A 19,043-nucleotide genomic window follows, 5' to 3' on the forward strand; every position below is an offset into this window, starting at 1 on the left:
ACGATTATTATATATAGCGCGCATCTTTGTAATCTCGGACGGTCGGCTCTCAGCTCTCGCAGACAGACGCACTAACATCTTGCGGTCTTCACGCGCTAACACCTTATCCTAGTTTTTATAATTGAGCTACAGCTGAGCCAATCGCGTAGTAGATTATAACTAAAAGTGTAACAAAAAAATATATTATCCATTTTATATGTGCAAACTCTATAATAAAAGTCTTGTGTCAAACCTTAAACGTGTATCTCAGATTTTGGTGCAGTTAGAGTAAAATAAATTTTCGGGTGTTATTTAATAAATAGTCCGGACATAAAAGTACTTTTGAAGAGTACATTGAAAAGTGAAAATCCTGAAAGTTTCAGCCCTCTAGGTCCAACCCTATTGGATTTTCAGGGTCTTAAAGTTGAATTTTTTTTTTCTGCTGATATTCTGCTTGCAATTCTGATTTTCTTGGGTTAGTATGAAAAAATTGTTGAATCATGGTTTTTAATGTAAAATTCGATGTAGAATTCAAATTTGTACTTAAAAATCATATTAACAAGTTAAATTCCCATAAAAATGACATTTTTATGCATTAACCATATAACTGTACAAAAATAAACATGTTCGTATCCAGCGATATGGCCAATATTGTAATATGTTCATCGATACATCAAATTACAACTTCTGATAAATTTTGGTTATCGGCAGACAAACAGAATTCTTTATTGAGCTTAATATGAGTCAAAAATCAAGGAAAATTAGAGAAAAACCATGTTTCTTGACTCATATTAAGCTCAATAATGAATTCTGTTTGTCTGCCGATAACCAAAATTTATCAGAAGTTGTAATTTGATGTATCGATGAACATATTACAATATTGGCCATATCGCTGGATACGAACATGTTTATTTTTGTACAGTTATATGGTTAATGCATAAAAATGTCATTTTTATGGGAATTTAACTTGTTAATATGATTTTTAAGTACAAATTTGAATTCTACATCGAATTTTACATTAAAAACCATGATTCAACAATTTTTTCATACTAACCCAAGAAAATCAGAATTGCAAGCAGAATATCAGCAGAAAAAAAAATTCAACTTTAAGACCCTGAAAATCCAAAAGGGTTGGACCTAGAGGGCTAAAACTTTCAGGATTTTCACTTTTCAATGTACTCTTCAAAAGTACATAATTTGAGAAAAAAAAATTTTTTGACCATCACGCTAATTATGGCTTAGCCCCAATATAGCTCTATTATTTTAAAATTAACGCAACTCTTCGTTGGGACTTTAAAAGGGTCAAAAGAGTATTCAGGATTTTTTGGCTTGAAAATAAAATTATGAAACACGTAAGTTCTAAAAAATATTTTAGAAGAAATTCTTCTCTCATCAGGAATACACCGCAAAACTTAGAAAAAAGGGAAATATTCCAAAAAAAACGAAAAAGGTGGATGACAGCTTTTAATTTTTTTAAGAAATATTTAGTAGAAGTTTCAGAAATCCGGATTTAAAATTTTACTTGAAGGTTTCGCAATTTCTTTGTAAATACTTGTAAATGATGTAATAGTACTTTATAACACTACGTGGCATAAGTTCACATGTATGACACGTTTTTTGTTGCATAAGTCGTACATTCTGGCACCACTGCGTTCGCTTCACACTCGCATACACTCGTGCGCTAACCTGTTCAGTTCTCACCGAGCATATACAAAATACACACACATACATGGCAATAGCAGCAGCTAGTGAGACGCGCGTATTTTGTTTTCGCTTTATTGTATCTAGCATAAAGATTTTACGCATGAAATTCGACACGCCAGCCGGCACGCGATGTATTTGTTTTTAACTTGATTCTCGCGTCGTAACGTGTACTGTACGCGCGCTAACACCTTTCATCTCAAGGCCATGTATGTGCGTGATTCCCAGTGTCGTTAAGATACTGTCGTTCGGCGGCTCTGAGCTGCATATCAGTCAGTCTAGTTTTAGCTACCACCACGATCACATCGAATCCATCTATTCAATTTCAAATCGATTTTAATAAAGAGAGGTAAAAAGTGCGACCCATGGCTCGGAAAAAGGGGGCATAATTGTGAACTTGGCACAGTACTATAAAATGTTATACGATATTCGAACCATAGGGGACACTTTTCGGCCCAGCTATTAGGACCTTCGCTGCCCTCGGGTCCTAAACTACGCCGTGACAAAAAGTGTTACTTATGGCACTTGTATAGTAACACTTTTTGGCATAGCGCAGTTTAGGTCCTAATAGCTGGGTGGAAAAGTGTCCCCATGGCAAGAGGATCATACAACATTTTATAGCACTGTGCTAAGTTCACATTTATGCCCCCTTTTCTGAGTCATGGGTCGCACTTTCTGGTACCGCGAATTGAGGTTAGCGTACGAGCGTATGCAAGTATGATGCGAACGCAGCGGTAAACAAGAAATTTTCTGCGAACATGAAAGAAATGCATGTTTTTGATGTCATACAAGTATTCAAAGGAGTATAATATGGAAGCGTAGATCCCGGCCAATTTTATATTTATATAATTTGCTAGTTTTTTGATGGTCACAAATAGATGCATCGATCGATCGCCAGTTTTTGCGATAGATCTAAGCCGTCAGACAAACATACGTACGACTCCTAATAATTCGAGTCGCAAACACCAGCAATATTATGGACCAGAAAAAATTTTCTGACGAATCGGCAATTTTTGCAAGTACAATATATGTAATTTCAGGTGAAAAAAGTTACTTTTGGGTACTAATGATTTTCTGAACATTTTGTCCCATCATTATTTAAAATTATTCTAAAACAATCATTATTTTAAAAAAACTCCTTTTTCATGGATTTATTACTTAATTTTAACATTTTTTTACTTGGTGAAAGACATCGACTGTAGTGAATGATGGCGCGCGAAGCTTTACCAATGGAAAGAGGTTATGTGGGATCACCGAAAAAATACGAGACTAAAATAATTTTTTTCTCAAAAACATTTAAACGATTCCAAAATTAGTGATTTTTTTCATTTTTGAAGATAGTAAAAAGAAGTAAAAAAATTAAAAAAAAAAAAGAGAGAAAATATGTGGTGAAAGTATGACATTCTAAAATCAAAGCCACATATAGTTATCTAGAAGTAAAGGACAATAATAAACGTGTATACGTTTGTAGTTGTAAAACGTAGTGTATATGTGTACACTATGTGTGCAGCTATACTGACTGGTGCAGTGATATACAGCCGTGTTTACTGCGAACGCGTCCGGGTCGAGTCAGTGGCCATCTGTGTGGGCCTTTGTCCCTGAATGCAAGCTGAGAAGTCACGACATGACCTCTTGGCCCGTAGAAATTGTGTTAACTGTACCATTGTCGGGATACGTGTATTTCGGCGGAGAGCAGTAGCAGTTGCCGACGAACTGCACGGCCTCAGACCTACTCAGATGGATCAAACAAAACTTATCGCCTTCGAATACCAAAGTCTTATTGATGCTAGGCACATAATCCTAAGTGCGTGTGATTTCAAGGACCAAGTGACGAAAAAAAGTTACCCAATTAGTTTGAAGTTAGAAATTTAGTCCCTTTTTACTTATTTTTATTATTTTAACGTATTTATTTTAGCCTCATGTAATGATCCATAGATCATTTACTAAAATTCATACAAAAAAATGGGAATGGAGTTGTAATGACTGAATAGTCATTGACTACTTACACGGTTACAAATTGACCATTTCGTCGCGCGAGTCACCCGATAGCTCGTCATTATTATCAATATAAACACAGTTTTGTCAACACTACATGATTATGTAATATAAACACAATGTTCCACCTAGATACAAAGTTCGCTCATCAATCTTTCATTCGTTTAACACGCCTAGTCCTTGGCAGTGTGGTAAAACGTTCACTAGAATGATAACGCTTGATATAAAGTATTATTTTACTTATTTGCTACAGGTGAATTCACATGAATAGAAAAATTAAATGGCAGAACTATAAAAAGTTAGCTGGAGAGAAAAGAAATAATCATGAAAAATTCATGCCAAAAACCCGAAAATTGGGCAAATATTTTAATGTGAATCAACCATTAGATTAAGACAATGATGATACTGATAATGAATCTTTCAAATTACGAGGAGCAAGTTTGCTTGAAGGAATTTAAAAAGAAATAAAATATTGGCGTGAAGTTCTGCAGAGAGTCGTTAGCGTTGTCAAAGTTCTGGCAGCGAGAGGTCTTTCATTCAGAGGTCATGTAGAAAAATTTGGTCATCCCCAAAATGGCAATTACATTATGTCTTTAGAATTATTGTCTATGCACGATTCTTTTTTAGCTGATCACATTTCGCGTTACAGTACTCCCGGTAAAGCATACACCAGCTACTTATCGTCGACAATATGCGTAAATTCGTAAATCCTTATGAATATAAAAATATATTTTGTGACGGTCGCGTTACGTCGTCACAGCTCTCTCACCGGCTCAGCCAAACTATTGTGAAATATACCATTTTATTGATGTTATTCCACGCAACAGTGGCAACGAGACGCAAGTGTGCGAGTATGTGTGAGTGGGGATACTGCGTATCGCGAACCGCATGATACCATCGAATATTTTGGAGCAGGTGTGACAAATTGGTCACCTGATCGATTCACTCCTGCAAGCCGCTCGACTGTGAGCAGCGCGGCGAAATCGTTTTCGGACGCTGGGACGACCACATCAACGTGGTCCCGAAATCGCGAGAAGTTGCGTCCGGTGTAAGTTTTATCGCACCGTACGTCGCGATTGCGTATACCCTGATGCACGACCTGGACTAGCTTGAACGAGTAGCGCCGAATGTCACGGGTGCGTGCGATACGTACGACTTGGACTCGCGTGTACGCCTTCGAACGGGCTTGATTGTCGGGACACGTGAAACGGTGTCGCGTGCCGGATCTTCACGTAGTTCATTTGTACGCGGCAAAGGATTGCCGCTCAATTCTGCATACCGCGTGCGTGAGTGCAGCAGCACGGACGGTGCGATAGGGCCGAACTGACCAAGGCGACGACGAAGTACGCAACGAACTGTAAGTACCACTTGAGTACCCAGACCTCTCTGAACATGTGCAATTGCGATTCCGGTGTGTGAGAAATGTATGTCCGCGATTGCGCTGCTGCGTGCGCTGTAATTATCGATCCAGAACTTGAAACTTAATAATAATTCATTTCTTAAATACTATGTTAATTCGCGAATTGTTATTTCGGCAAAACCTTTCCCGTTATTTCTTCCTAGGTTGGACCACGACGCCGCCGCGGTCGGTGCGAATTGTCGCACCGAGTACTGAGCTAGCCGGCGACCAGCGCGAGGTTGCGCATCACCTAGGATCACCCTATGAATATTGTAGCGGTCGCGGGAACCGTTACAATTTATATATTTATAATATATTTGTATTCGTAAATGACTTAATTGATAACTTTGTATCTGTGAAATGTAGGTGTAAGCCTTGCGCAAGATGAATTGGGATAACTCTACAATATTTTAAATGAATCGCCTTAACTATTTGGCAATAGCGAGTTCCTGAATCGAAGTCACATGGACAGATGGAGCTTTTTTTGTCGGCCACATACAACGGGCGGTAGAGACAGGTATGGAAATGCCCTCTAAATCGCACAACTGCTTTGCTCGGAATAGTGAAGGATGTCAGAATGGTAGACGCTCGAAAATCGGTGCAACTAGAAGAACTGATAACGGACCAACACGGAACAGAAATGTGTGGTAGAACGATAAATGCAATCGGCTGATAAGAGTAAGAACTGCACCATACAAATCCCTCAAATATCGGTGCAACTTAGAAAAATTCATAAACTATAAGACAATTTGTGCGGAAACGAAAAGAAAATTGAAAATTATTAAAAAAAAAAACCTTCCAAAACTTCTACCAATCACTCTCAAAGTTCACTCCGATATCAAGGGTTTTGAACAAGATAAAAATATTCAAGAATGGTCTGAACAGAAAAAACTTCCAGAACGGAAATAGGCAATTTTTTATAGATGCTGAAAATACTTTCATAGAGCTAGGCTCACAGACGGACAAACGGGTTAACACTTTCTACTTGCAACAATACAGTGTTTTGATAAATAGAAACAAAGTATTTCAAACAGATCTCATCAGTTTTGAAGAATTAACCTTAGTCTTAGACGCTGTAAAAGTAACATCCGCACCCCGGATAGATGAAATGAGATATGAGATAATTTGCAGTCTTCCAGAATTTTTACTAAGAACGCTATCAGATGTCTATAGTAATTGTCTGCATACAGGAGTATTCTCACAGACCTGGAGTAATACCTAATAACATTCATACCTAAAGTCAACAACAATTGCAAAGCGAGACCTATCGCTCTATCGTCGTGCTTTCTTAAAGTGTTTGAAAAAATAATCGATAATAGGGTTCTCTGGTATGTCGAAAACCAAATCCTACTATCAGAGTTGGTTTTAGAAAAGGAAAGTCCTGTATTGACAAACTAAGTATTTTAGTGAATCGTGTATAAGAAGCTTTCTCCGAGGGACAGCATATCGACGTCTGCTATTCATACGATGCATGTCCATAGACGCGCACAAAAACATGACGATTAGAAACGGTTTCTTGACAATGAAAGCTCAGAACTCAGTGCAACAAAATGCGATTTCAGCTTTCGGTGCTACAAGATTCGATTCCAGCTTTCGGTGTTACACGATGAAATTTAAGAGTTCGGTGCAACACGATAAGACTTCAGCTTTCGGTGCTACACGCTGAGATTTTAGAATTCGGTCTAATGAGATGCGTTGGAAACGTAGATCAAGAAGATGCTACCTTGAAGTAGCATCGAACTGATCGAAAGTTAATCGATGGGATGCGAGGAAGCGGGATACTTGAATTACAGACGTTTTATGGGCGCGGGCCAGAAGTGAAGCTCGAGATCGATCATCGGCCAAGGAGAGTCCCATACGTCGCTGTTATCGTTGCAACATTCTCGGCAATATGGCACGAGGATGACCCAGCATTGGATATAAACCAAACTGCCAGAGAGCGAACCAACTGAAAGCGCTGATTATCGAGTGACCTCGGGCCTTGGTTGCCTGTGAACTTGTGGAGTTACCACCCAGCGGTAGTAAGAATGAATGGCTAATCGTTTTCATCGATCTGTTCACTCACGGAGTTGGGCTCAAAGTTATGCAGAGCGACACCAGAGAGGCAATTGTAAGCGCGCTCTAAGAGCTTGTGCTGTCTCGTTGCGAGAAGCGTGACTTTTATATAATATAAAAGTGCACGTTTGAGTCATCAGCAAGTAAAAATTCAGTCCTATCGTGCGGCCTAGTTGTAGACGCGCGCGCGCGCGCGTGTGTGTGTGTGTGTCGGTTTCTGTGCGAGAATCGGAGTAGCGACAATAGATCAGATACGGTATGAGTACGTAGAGTTTGGAGCTGTTGCAAGCTTATTATATTATTATGATTAATAATATAAATAGTATCTTTATTTTTAAATGCATAAATAAAGAACGTTATAAATTATCGAATTGAACTCAGTTACACGCGAGCTTGCATAAGTATATAACTAGAAAATAACAAAGTCAATGCCTGCAAGCTTGCAACACTGCATACTAATTGAACAACATTGATTATACATATGGGTCAAAATAATACTTTTTTAGAAAACCGTGCGCACGTATGTCACCGATCTTGACGCGCTTTTGGTATGTTATAGTACATGGTAAAAAGGTCCCAAAAAAAAATTTTTAGACCCCCTCCCCCCTCCTACCCCCCACTTCCGGTATAAACGTCCATTTTCGATCTATATTTTTTTGGAGGACATGAAGCAAGTAAAAAATCTGAAAAAATTCATAAAAATACTTTTCCACAATCCAAACAACCTTGAATTTTTTCAGATTTTTTGAGTGCTTCAGGCCTTCAGATAAAATGATTGAAAATTTCTAAAATCGAGATACGGCGGTATGAGCCGATGTAGTACTCGGAAATTTTTTCAGTTATTTTTCGCATTAAAAAACAGAACCTCAATTTTTTTCAGATTTTTTCAGATTACCTAACGCACCTTTTGAAGCCAAAAACCGATTTTTTTGACGAAAATAATTTTTTTAGGATAGTACGGAGCCTCGAAAAATCTGAAAAAAATTTTTTCTTGTTTTTTTCATCAAAATACGTAATCTCAAATTTTTTCAGATTTTTTAATTGAAGGCGATAGCTTCTAAAGCCGAAAAATGCTATTTTTAACAAAAAATGGTTCCTAGAACGCGATGGTTCCGGTGAAAAAATTTGAAAATATTTTTTTTGAATTCCTTGTCAAATTTTAATAAATTTTGACCGTTTCAAAAGTTCGATTGAAGCTTCCTAGCTCATTTTAGAGCAGGACAAAGATTAGTGCAAAATATCTGAAGACGTTTCCGAAGACATTAAGGAATGATAAAACTCGTTTGATGCTCTAAAATGAGCTAGGAAGCTTCAATCGAACTTTTGAAACGGTCAAAATTTATTAAAATTTGACAAGGAATTCAAAAAAAATATTTTCAAATTTTTTTACCGGAACCATCGGGTTCTAGGAACCATTTTTTGTTAAAAATAGCGTTTTTCGGCCCTAGAAGCTATCGCCTTCAATTAAAAAATCTGAAAAAATTTGAGATTACGTATTTTGATGAAAAAAACAAGAAAAATTTTTTTTCAGATTATTCGAGGCTCCGTACTGTCCTAAAAAAATTATTTTCGTCAAAAAAATCGGTTTTTGGCTTCAAAAGGTGCGTTAGGTAATCTGAAAAAATCTGAAAAAAATTGAGGTTATGTTTTTTAATGCGAAAAATAACTGAAAAAATTTTCGAGTACTACATCGGCTCATACCGCCGTATCTCGATTTTTGAAATTTTCAATGATTTTATCTGAAGGCCTGAAGCACTCAAAAAATCTGAAAAAATTCAAGGTTGTTTGGATTGTGGAAAAGTATTTTTATGAATTTTTTCAGATTTTTTACTTGCTTCAAGTCCTCAGAAAAAATATAGATCGAAAATGGACGTTTATACCGGAAGTGGGGGGTAGGAGGGGGGAGGGGGTCTAAAAATTTTTTTTTGGGACCTTTATACCATGTACTATAACATACCAAAAGCGCGTCAAGATCGGTGACATACGTGCGCACGGTTTTGTAAAAAAGTATTATTTTGACCCATACATATAGTAAAATGTTTGTAGGTAAAAACTAGTTATAGCGCTAACTGGACTTTTTTACTTAAGATATATTTGTAATTTATAACTTATAAATCAAAATTTAATTAGCATGTTAGCCAATTATGTAAAATCTTCTTTATAACTATAGCCTGTTATGTATCTTTTCTTTATTTAAAAAAAAACTTGACAAGTGGATGACGAATCTTCATCCATGAAAATACGATAACAGAATGAAATCTAATTGTATTGATTTCATTCAATTTTATAGCACATGTTTAATTATCTACAGTTGTGTTAAATTTGTCAAGTATACAGTTTTATTATTTCATTTGTTGCAAATTATTGCATATGTAACAATTCCGGATTTTTTACTGAAGGCTATTTTTATTTTGTCAAAAGACAGTCAATTTTGTAATAGATCTATGGACCCTCCCCTCCCGTTCTTTCCACAAAACTCACCGAAAATGAAAACATTGCTTATTTATATTAATATGTTACTAAAGAAAATAAACAACGAAAATTATTTAAAAGGTTAAAAAAACATCGTTCTTATTTTTCAAAAGCAACATTGTTCTTGAAATAATCACTTTATAAGAGAAAATACTTTTAAATTTTACCTTGAAGAGCATAACGCTTGTGTACATGTCCAGAAGTTCGAACAATTTTATCTTTCACGCCACATCTTGGCATTGACATGTACAATGCAGTTTCATCGTCAAGAATACCTAGAAAATGTAATATACATAATTTTCTGATACTAGAATTAATATCTATATTAATGAATTTAAATTCAGCTTTTGTAGCTAAGTTTTTGCCAGCACTCTACCATTAGATCAACTTATTGGCGATCAGAGCTGAAGATCATACAACTGGCGACACAATTAGAAGCCAGCAATGTGATACAGAGATAATTATTAAAGAGTGGCAAGATTAATTAAACCACATGACGAAGAGTAAGTAGACTCACCGATTATTTCCGAAAATTAACTAGTAGAAAGAAAACACAGAGGAGTGAATTACCACGTCACATAATTTCTGACTGTTTAAAGTTATTTCAGGTCATATCCCAGTCAGAGAAAATTTCATGAATTCCACGTGGAAAGCGCATAGATTCCATGTGGAATCTGTGTGGACCATTTTTGTAAAAATCTGCTATGATTTTACGATTATTCCTTGCAGAGGTACATGAACGTGGAATTAAGTTTTAATCCACGTTGATCCCACATGGAATATGTGCACTTTCTACGTGGAATCTATGTACTTTCCAAGCAGAATCTACACGGAATCTGCTGGCGATTTTCGGGTAGTAACTTTTTAACTCAGCATTGAATCTCAAATTCAAGCCTGGATTCTGAAAGGGAAATTCAATTTTACATAAAATTATGTGTATTTAAACATGAAAAAATATCGTTTCGATCGCAAACAAAAAATTTCGTCACTTTGAGCGTTAGTGGATTAACGCATGAAAAATCGAAAAAAAACTTTTCAAAAACTGATCGTAACTATTGCTTCTTATTGTACACATAAAAACCAACCTTCTTTGTATATAAAGTTTTTTTCCACATCCCCTTGAACGCTGTGTACACGCGAATGAACAAAAAGGTCGTTTTCGAGGTACCCGTTGTCAAAAACAATTTATATAGCTTTAAAGTACTTGCAAAAACCTTTCGAATGGCGTATCCCAAATTTCGATCCGACCGACTTTTTTGACTGAGCTACGATACTTTGAAGTTTACTCATTTTTCGCTCAGGTATGGCAAAAGTAATTGACGGGCAGTGTATATTGATACATTACCTGTTACTTTAATTCCAGCAAACGACTGAAAATCGATGATAGCTTGGTTTATGGTATCCTTAGCTATTAAGCCACCACTAACAGAAGTAGCTGACGATAAATATCCATAGCGAGATAAATAATTCTGAAACATGACAAAAGATTTTAAATTATACTTCAAGTAGAATACATTGTCATAAATGCATGCTATTGAATTTTAGATGTGAATATAATACTCGTGTATGAAGTGACGCTCGTAAATCACCTTCATCAATAAAGATCGTCTGAAAAAATCAGAAGTCGATTTACCGCAATAAAATTAATAAAACTAAGCACCCGGTATTAATTAATATCATTTGTCGTCACGTTCTTACAAATAAGTGTAACGTAAATAGTTGTCGGTAAACAATTATTTCGTTTAGTTGGCCTTGATATACCGATCATTTTGACTCTGCCAAATTAAGGGGCTATTCTACTTTGTCGGCCATAAAAAAAGATATTTTCCGCAAATTTTTTTTTAAGCAATCTATGACAGGTATCATTCTAAATCTTTTTGGGGTTGATAAAGGTAGTATTGAAGTATATAAAAAAATTTTTTTTATTAGTTTTACTATACATATATGTGTATAATGCAGTCATGTGTGCAGGCACGAAAAAAAACAGGTGCGCACTGTCCTACTGATTCAGCAATAATGAAACATCTGAAACACAAAATGAAAAAAGCCTTTTATTCAGTGCATGGTTGGCTATAGTTGGGACCAAAATTTTCATTTTTGGGTCAAAAATAACAAAATGGCGGCCGTTTGAGCAAATGGAATAAAAAACGACCTTTTTTTTCTCGGTTTTTCCTTATAAAAAAATAGAAAAAATTTGAATTTTGACAAAATTTTGGTTCCAACCATACGTATATATGTAACAAATAAGTGTTTAAAATTTCAGACGAATCGATCCAGTAGTTTTTGAGAAATCACTGGGACCATATCGAAAAACATCATTTTGAGAAAAATGCGTTCAAAGTTTTTTTTTCGAATAGTTAAAAATTTGATACTTACGATTAATCAGCGATACCGGCGCCATACAGACGACCTTCAGATTCTTCATGAAATTGATTTTCATACATTCTGGTGTCTCTGCGGCTTGCTCTATCTTTCTGAGACAAGTCAGTGCTACGGCGGTTCGCTAAACGTATGCGCTGCTCGTCGCGCTTCTAAGCGTAAGTAGAGGCATAGGCTCTGATTTTTAAGTTTAGCTCATCCATCATTTTTAGCACGGTGCAAAATCCTTCATTGAAGATACAAGCAACTATGTGGGTTGCAATTTCAACAATTACACCACCGGAAAAAATATGTTTTGGTGCCATCATCCACACGCAATGGTTGAAGCTCTCGTTATTATTTTGCGTGTGGCCACCTAAACATCTTTGCAGCTAAACTTTGATTAAAGTTCAAAATCATCTACAAGCACGTGCTCAGCGCTTATAATAAGCCTATACAGTACGTTACAACATCTGATTATATGTATATAATGAGCCAAGATTCGAAAAAAGAGGTGTAGCTGCCAGGCGTATTATACTGGTACAAGCGTACACGCGCACTAAGAGATGCGTGCCGTTGCAAAGAGTATACTTAGAAGGCTTTGATCATTCTGAAATTTTGACACAATATTTTCAAAGACATTTACTTTCGAAAAATGAAATAAAAAAAAAATCGATTTTTTGAAATGGATAAAGTAGAATAGCCCCTTAAGGCACAATAACTCAGGAATTGTTGGTTAGTTCATTATTCTCTTTCATGTGCTTTATAGTAGAGTTGGTAATAGGAATCATTTCATCAGAGGCAAGATTAGAATGTTCATTGCCTCTGAAAGCATGACGAACATTGTGACGAACATTTTATATACAGGGTGCGGCAAAAGTATGGATACACCTGGAAATTTCGCTGAATAAGCGTAGGAAAAAAATCAAAAACCCCATATCCGACGTATTTTTTGATAAGAAATCCAATGGTGACCTTGAATTTGACCTTGAACATAACCTTCAAGCTCCAGTGACCCAAAAATCGATTTTTCGAATAGAACCCTCATTTTTTATTGCAGATTTGAAAAGAGCACAAAATTTTACGTTGAAACATGTATTTTATTTTTTTTTTTCAAGGTCATTTTAAGGGCGTTGTAGACGCAAATAAAACCCCAATTTAACCTAAAATTAAGTTCGAGTAAGGGCTTTTTTTCTAATTGTACTGCCTCCAAAATGACCTTAAAAAAATAATAAAATACATATTTTTACGTAAAATTTTACGCTCTTTTCAATGGTGACCTTTTATTTGACTTTGAACATAACCTATACGCTAGGGTGAACCAAAAATCGATTATTCGCGCGGTGACCTCCATTTTTTATAACAGATTTGAAAAGAGCAAAAAATTTCACGTTCGACTATGTATTTGTTTTTTTTTTTTTTAAGACCATTAAGGAGGCGGTACAATGAGAAAAAAAGCCTTTACTTGAACTCAATTTTAGGTTAAATTAGGGTTTTATTTGCGTCTACAACGCCCTTTAAATAACCTTGAAAAAAAAAACAATATTTACCTTAACTGCTGGTGCTGCGGTGTGGCAGAAAAAAGCGTTTTTCGGAGAGAATAGGCGTACCTTGTACTAAAAACTATGAGTGTAAAATTATTCAAACACTCGAGTTGAGCAGTATCGCGGCAACTGTGAAACAGTCTCGCTTCACCGTGACATGATATTTATTCCTCGAATCGATATTATCAATAATTTGTCCGTCATTCTTTTCGAGTTGACAATCATTATGAAAGTAACATTTAACCAGGAATCTAATGGTGCTATTATTTTTCTGAAATTTTGGATATTAACAGAAATATGTTTGAAAAACAGTAGAACTTCATATAAGCTAACGCTTTACAGTCTCCGAGCGCTTTAGATACCTTGGGGTGCATTTTTCTCCCCTTGGTATCCGGAAGCCCGGGGGTACTTTAGTTCGGGAGTTGGCTAACATCGCCTCGGCTCCTCTAAAGCCCCAGCAGCGTTTAAAGATCTTACGCTGCTTCCTCGTGCCGCGATTTTACCATCAGTTAGTCTTGTCGAGATGCCATCTTCAAACTCTTAAGAGTCTTGACCGGCAAGTACGCGCTGCGGTTCGCAAGTGGTTACGGCTACCAAAAGATGATCCCATTGGATACTTCCAGTTCCACGCACAGTGTTTAGACGGGGGACTCGGAATTTCATCTTTCCGAACAGCTATTCCGGCCTTGGTTCATTCAAGGCTTTCGGATATGGCTGAGTCTTCCTGTGCCGCCGTTAGAGGTGTCTTTTGTCATCGCTCGGTGCAGGCTTCAATCCGATGGGCCGAAACGGCGCTGTCCTTTCATGGGCGGCCCCTTATCGACCAGGAGGCTCGTGGCAAGTACTGGGCTTCGCTACTTCATCAAGCGAATGATGGCAAGAAACTCTCCGAGTGTGCTCGTGTTCGTGCGAGCCACTCGTGGGTAGACCGTAACAGCGCGGCCCTCTCCGGACGAGACTACGTACAATTCCATCACGTACGGGTCAATACTCTCCCAACTCCCGTTCGAACATCATCGCGTGGCAGACGCGTAGTCGGTGGCCCGCCTATCGAGTGTCGAGCGGGCTGTGGTACTACTTAAACCGCAGCTCACGTCATTCAGGGCTGTCACCGCACTCATGGAGGCCGAATACTGCGACACGATGCAATTTGCCATATCGCAGTCAGTAGCCTCCGGCAGTTGGGATGGAGCGTCCGGCAGGAGCCGCACTTTCATAACAGAGAGGGCTTGCGGAAGCCAGGTATCGTCGCTGTAAAGGATCAGGTTGTCAAGGTCATCGATGCGCAAGTCATCAGCGCTTCATCGTCCCTTGACGACTCGCACCGTCGGAAAGTCGCCAAGTATGATACCCCTGACATTCGTCATCAGGTCACCAGTGAGTATGGGGTCGAGAACGATAACATCTCGTTCTCTTCGATCACGATTTCCTGGCGGGATATCTGGTCCGCTGCTTCCGCCGCGAGTCTGTGCAAACTCGGATTGAGCAAATGTTTGGATTCCATCACGTTTAGAGCTCTCCGTGGTTCGTACATGAATTGGCTCCGGTGGAATAAAATGACCACGCACATCAGTGGTTATACAGGTATTAACTCTGCAGGTCAAAGAGAAGGCATAGGGTAGCCTTGACATCATCTCGCGCACATCTTTTGGAGAACGTGGTCTCCCACCATCTAAGACAACACTACGAAATAAAGCCGCGTCCGAGCACTTCCATCGCTTGGGCAGATAAAGTTTTAGTGGGTATTCCCTCACCGACGCAAATCGGTTGAGGGCGAGTCCCACACACGGGGAGGTTCGGGGTTGATTTCAACTCAAACCTCCTTACGGTGCGTAACGCATTTCTCTATCTATAAAAAAAAAAAAAAAAAAATATGCACAGAATAATTGTTGTTCCCATCAATAATATCATCCGCCAACTGACAACACCTGACGTTGTAAACACAAACAACTATCTTCCTTACCGACAGGTGTGCTTGTACCAGCCGATAATCCTCGAGTAGGACAATAATGCCCACGCTGCCGCCGCTCTAGCACGCTTAACTCTACACTTATAACCAAGATAACTCGAAGGTGATCTAAGAGGCTATTGGTTATTGGGCAGTGCCTAGGCCATAAGAAAAAGAGATCCAACGACGTCATTACACTCCTAAAAACGATTTGCCGAAAGGGCTTCGGTCGTTTCCCGCTTTCTTCCCTTGACTGACGCAGATAGCGAATAGAGACACTTTTCGGCCCAGCTATTAGGACCATCGCTGCGCTCGGGCCCTAAACTACGTCGTGCCAAAAAGTGTTACTTATGGCACTCGTATCGTAAATTACTATTATGCGACGGGTGTGAATATGCTTTTTCTACAAAATGAGGAGTTGCAGCACGAGCAAAAGGCCAGAAAGTTTTGCTAAAATAGTTTACTCATACAAGTTGCGTACAATATTTTATAGCACAAGAGCCTAAAACTAACGGCACAGTTGGGATTTATAGTGAATGTATTTGTCATTGCACTGAAACTGTAAATGTGCAGATAATTATCGTAGAGATCTCCTTGGCGTTGTAAAGAGGGCGGCACTTCGCGATAAAGCCGTCTCTGCACCAGCGGCGCGGCTATCTGTGCGAAGGGCCCGTGGCTATCACTACTAGCTTGACGCTCGTGCGACACTGTTTAACTAGCAAGCAGCTTTTTCTACGTGCCTCCGCGTACTTGATTATTTTTGCCTTTTTTTATTGTTAATTCTTAACTAAGTTGTTTTTCAGAGTTACAAGTGATCTTAACCAGAGTCAGGGTTATATTTTTGTACAGTACATTTCTGTGACTTGAGGAAACTATAATAAATTACAATCAGTTTGAGTGAAAATCGCCCCTCTTGTTTTTCTCTTCATCAACCTTCTACTTATTACAAAACTAATATTTCAAATTATGAGGCTAAAGTTTTCTTTCTACTATTACTTATTTATTATGTTATATACACAATGTTCATTACACATAAAAGTACGAACCGATATAAATTAGCATCAATCATCAGCAAAAATTTTGGATTTTTAATGCGTTTAAAAAATATAATTATTAACATTATAATTTTTAATAATTTCTTGACATCCTTTATGTCTAAAAAAATTAACTCACTTAATAATCAAATTTAGTTTAGTAAAATTATATAATTGACCCAGGTGAAAATATCGCTCTAGATCTGATTCTAGATCTAACTCTAGATCTAGTACCAGATCTAGACCAAGATATTGTGCGATAACTTGTTGTAAGTCTTACTCTTGATAATCGACACGAGAACTTGTGCCAGATCTAGTATGAACCGAAACCGCACCCAAAATCGAGACAATTCTAACAAGATTATGCGCTTATTGCATACATTTCAACTAGAATGAAAAAAACACATAATCCGATCTGCAATTTTTTGTGATTAAATACAAATATCTGACCCTCGAATAAAAACGTAATTAGTTTTGTAGTTGTAGAATAAATATGAGTCACCATTGAAATTAAGTTTTCAGATGAATCTAACCAATTTAGTTACTGATTTCTTTACAGCAACTTTAAATACTTTTCACTTTCCAGTTTATTCACAATTATAAATTTTATTTCTTTTAAATTCTAATTTTATTTGGAACAAAATTTGATTAAAATTTTAGGAAAAAAAAAAAATTTTTCAAGTTGTTTTATTTTTCATTATTTGTAACAAGTGAAAAAACCTTAAAAAATTATTGATATATCAAAAAATAGTCCTAAACGATTGTTGAGGCTAATTAAAAATTATTGGTGAAGTTAATAGCCACTATTTGGCGTATATAATCAAATGAGGGCTGAAAAAAAATATCGAGGGTACTATTTTATATTTTTTAATTAATATACATATTCCATTTTTAGCATATAAAGTATTTTAACGATATTATAATAAATAGCAGATATCTTACGATTGCTTCATTCGTAGGATAGTCTGAAATTTCACTTGGGATACCACAAAAACAAAGGTTCACAAGAAGTAATAATTTTGACGATAACCAAAACAACTTCATTTTCTTTAAACCTTCCAAGAAAACTTAATTTTTTTCAAATTATGTTAAGAAGATTAAATGATAATCAAAAAACATTTTTAAACGCGGGTGTGGCTTATACATAAAGCGTTTTTTATAATAAATTAAAATACAATGATATTAATAACATTGTAACAATTAAAGATAACACTTTTATTTGGGTAAACTTATTCCCTGACTCACGGTCACGCTTTGACCATCTGTAATAAAATGCTCCCACCACAATGAGTAATAAACTGCGTCATCTAAAAAACTTCAAGTTCGAATCGTTTTTTGAATTTAGTTTTTATATGTTTAAATATATTAAAACGATCAATTATTATTATAAAATTATAGTATCTATATGCAAATAATATTTAATTTATTTAGAATTTTCGAAAATTTAAGCTGTTGATGAATTCAAAATTTTTCAATGTAACATTTTTAATAATACATATTAATTTTTCAGTATTAGAGATAAAGAAAGTATTGAAGGATTTTAAAGTAAAATTTCAACTGCCGATTTTGTTTCTGCAAACTTGTTTATAAATTAAATAGTAATTTTTTAATACAAACAAATATAAATTTGAATAATCAAAAAATTCTTTTCGTCATTTTCATTAAGTTTTCGATCGATATATGTTATCTATGTGCAGTTCTTCAAATAAGCATTAGTAAATGAAATACAATAATTAATAAATCCGTGTTCATTTGGCATCAATTTTGCAAATAAATGAATTCTTTGATAAAATTGAAAGTACGAAGATTTCAAAATGATTTCAGTGATTTGTATTACATAGCTCTTATAAAAATTTCTTATAGGATCCCGTAAAATTCCTACTGGAGTCCTATATGATTATAAATCCTATAGGATCCTATAGGACTCCAGTAGAAATTTCGAGGGATCCTATAGGACATTTTTATAAGGGAATTTTCAGAAAATTCGGATTGCCGAAATGCTAAAATAGTATTACTTACGTTACATAAATCATTTAAAAATGAAGAATCGTTACAGTATACTTTGTAAAACAAATTCGTCTTGGTCCTAACTATAAGTTTGTGAAGCACGAGATTGTTGGCGACGAGGACAAACTAGGTAAGAACGCGTAGAACTAACGGGAAATGTGATTTTCATCGTTGGGAAAAAATCAGAGGTTATAAACTCAACTAAAAACGCGCAAAAAGCGACTAATCATACAGAGTACGAAACGTACCAAAACCGTAATCGTTGAATATGAGAAATGTTTTGTAATGTATCTGAAGGGCCAAGTAGCATAAAGCTGTGCACTTAAGCAAGGGCCACGCAGCATAATAGCTGAATGGTAAGTAACGATCAAGTAGTTACAAATGAATCATGTTTCAGATAATGCATCCAACAACCTCAATGCCGGTGACGCTGGAGAGCGTCAATTGCGACGGAAACCCTGCATGGGTCAGTGTCCAATGGGAAAAGTGGAAAAGATCTCTGAACATATTTCTCTTGGCTTCAAATGTTAAGAAATCTGTCAAGAAAAGAG

The 19,043-nt window shown here is 36.6% G+C and overlaps 1 protein-coding gene across 1 annotated transcript in view; it reads right to left on the minus strand.

The window, feature by feature from the left end:
• The window catches only part of LOC106651404 (matrix metalloproteinase-14-like), a 28,453-nt gene extending 10,717 nt beyond the window's left edge, over positions 1 to 17,736 (minus strand). Inside the window, exons 1-3 of the mRNA XM_014369882.2 lie at positions 17,428 to 17,736; positions 10,947 to 11,070; positions 9,769 to 9,876 (exon numbers count right to left, since the gene is read on the minus strand). Coding sequence (XP_014225368.1) covers positions 9,769 to 9,876; positions 10,947 to 11,070; positions 17,428 to 17,529 — 334 coding nt within the window. The 5' untranslated portion in view covers positions 17,530 to 17,736. The remainder of the gene's footprint in view (positions 1 to 9,768; positions 9,877 to 10,946; positions 11,071 to 17,427) is intronic.
• Positions 17,737 to 19,043: the final 1,307 nt, after the last annotated feature.

This window comes from Trichogramma pretiosum, unplaced genomic scaffold (assembly GCF_000599845.2).
Source record: "Trichogramma pretiosum strain Unisexual culture from Peru unplaced genomic scaffold, Tpre_2.0 scaffold9, whole genome shotgun sequence".
NCBI lineage: Eukaryota > Metazoa > Arthropoda > Insecta > Hymenoptera > Trichogrammatidae > Trichogramma > Trichogramma pretiosum.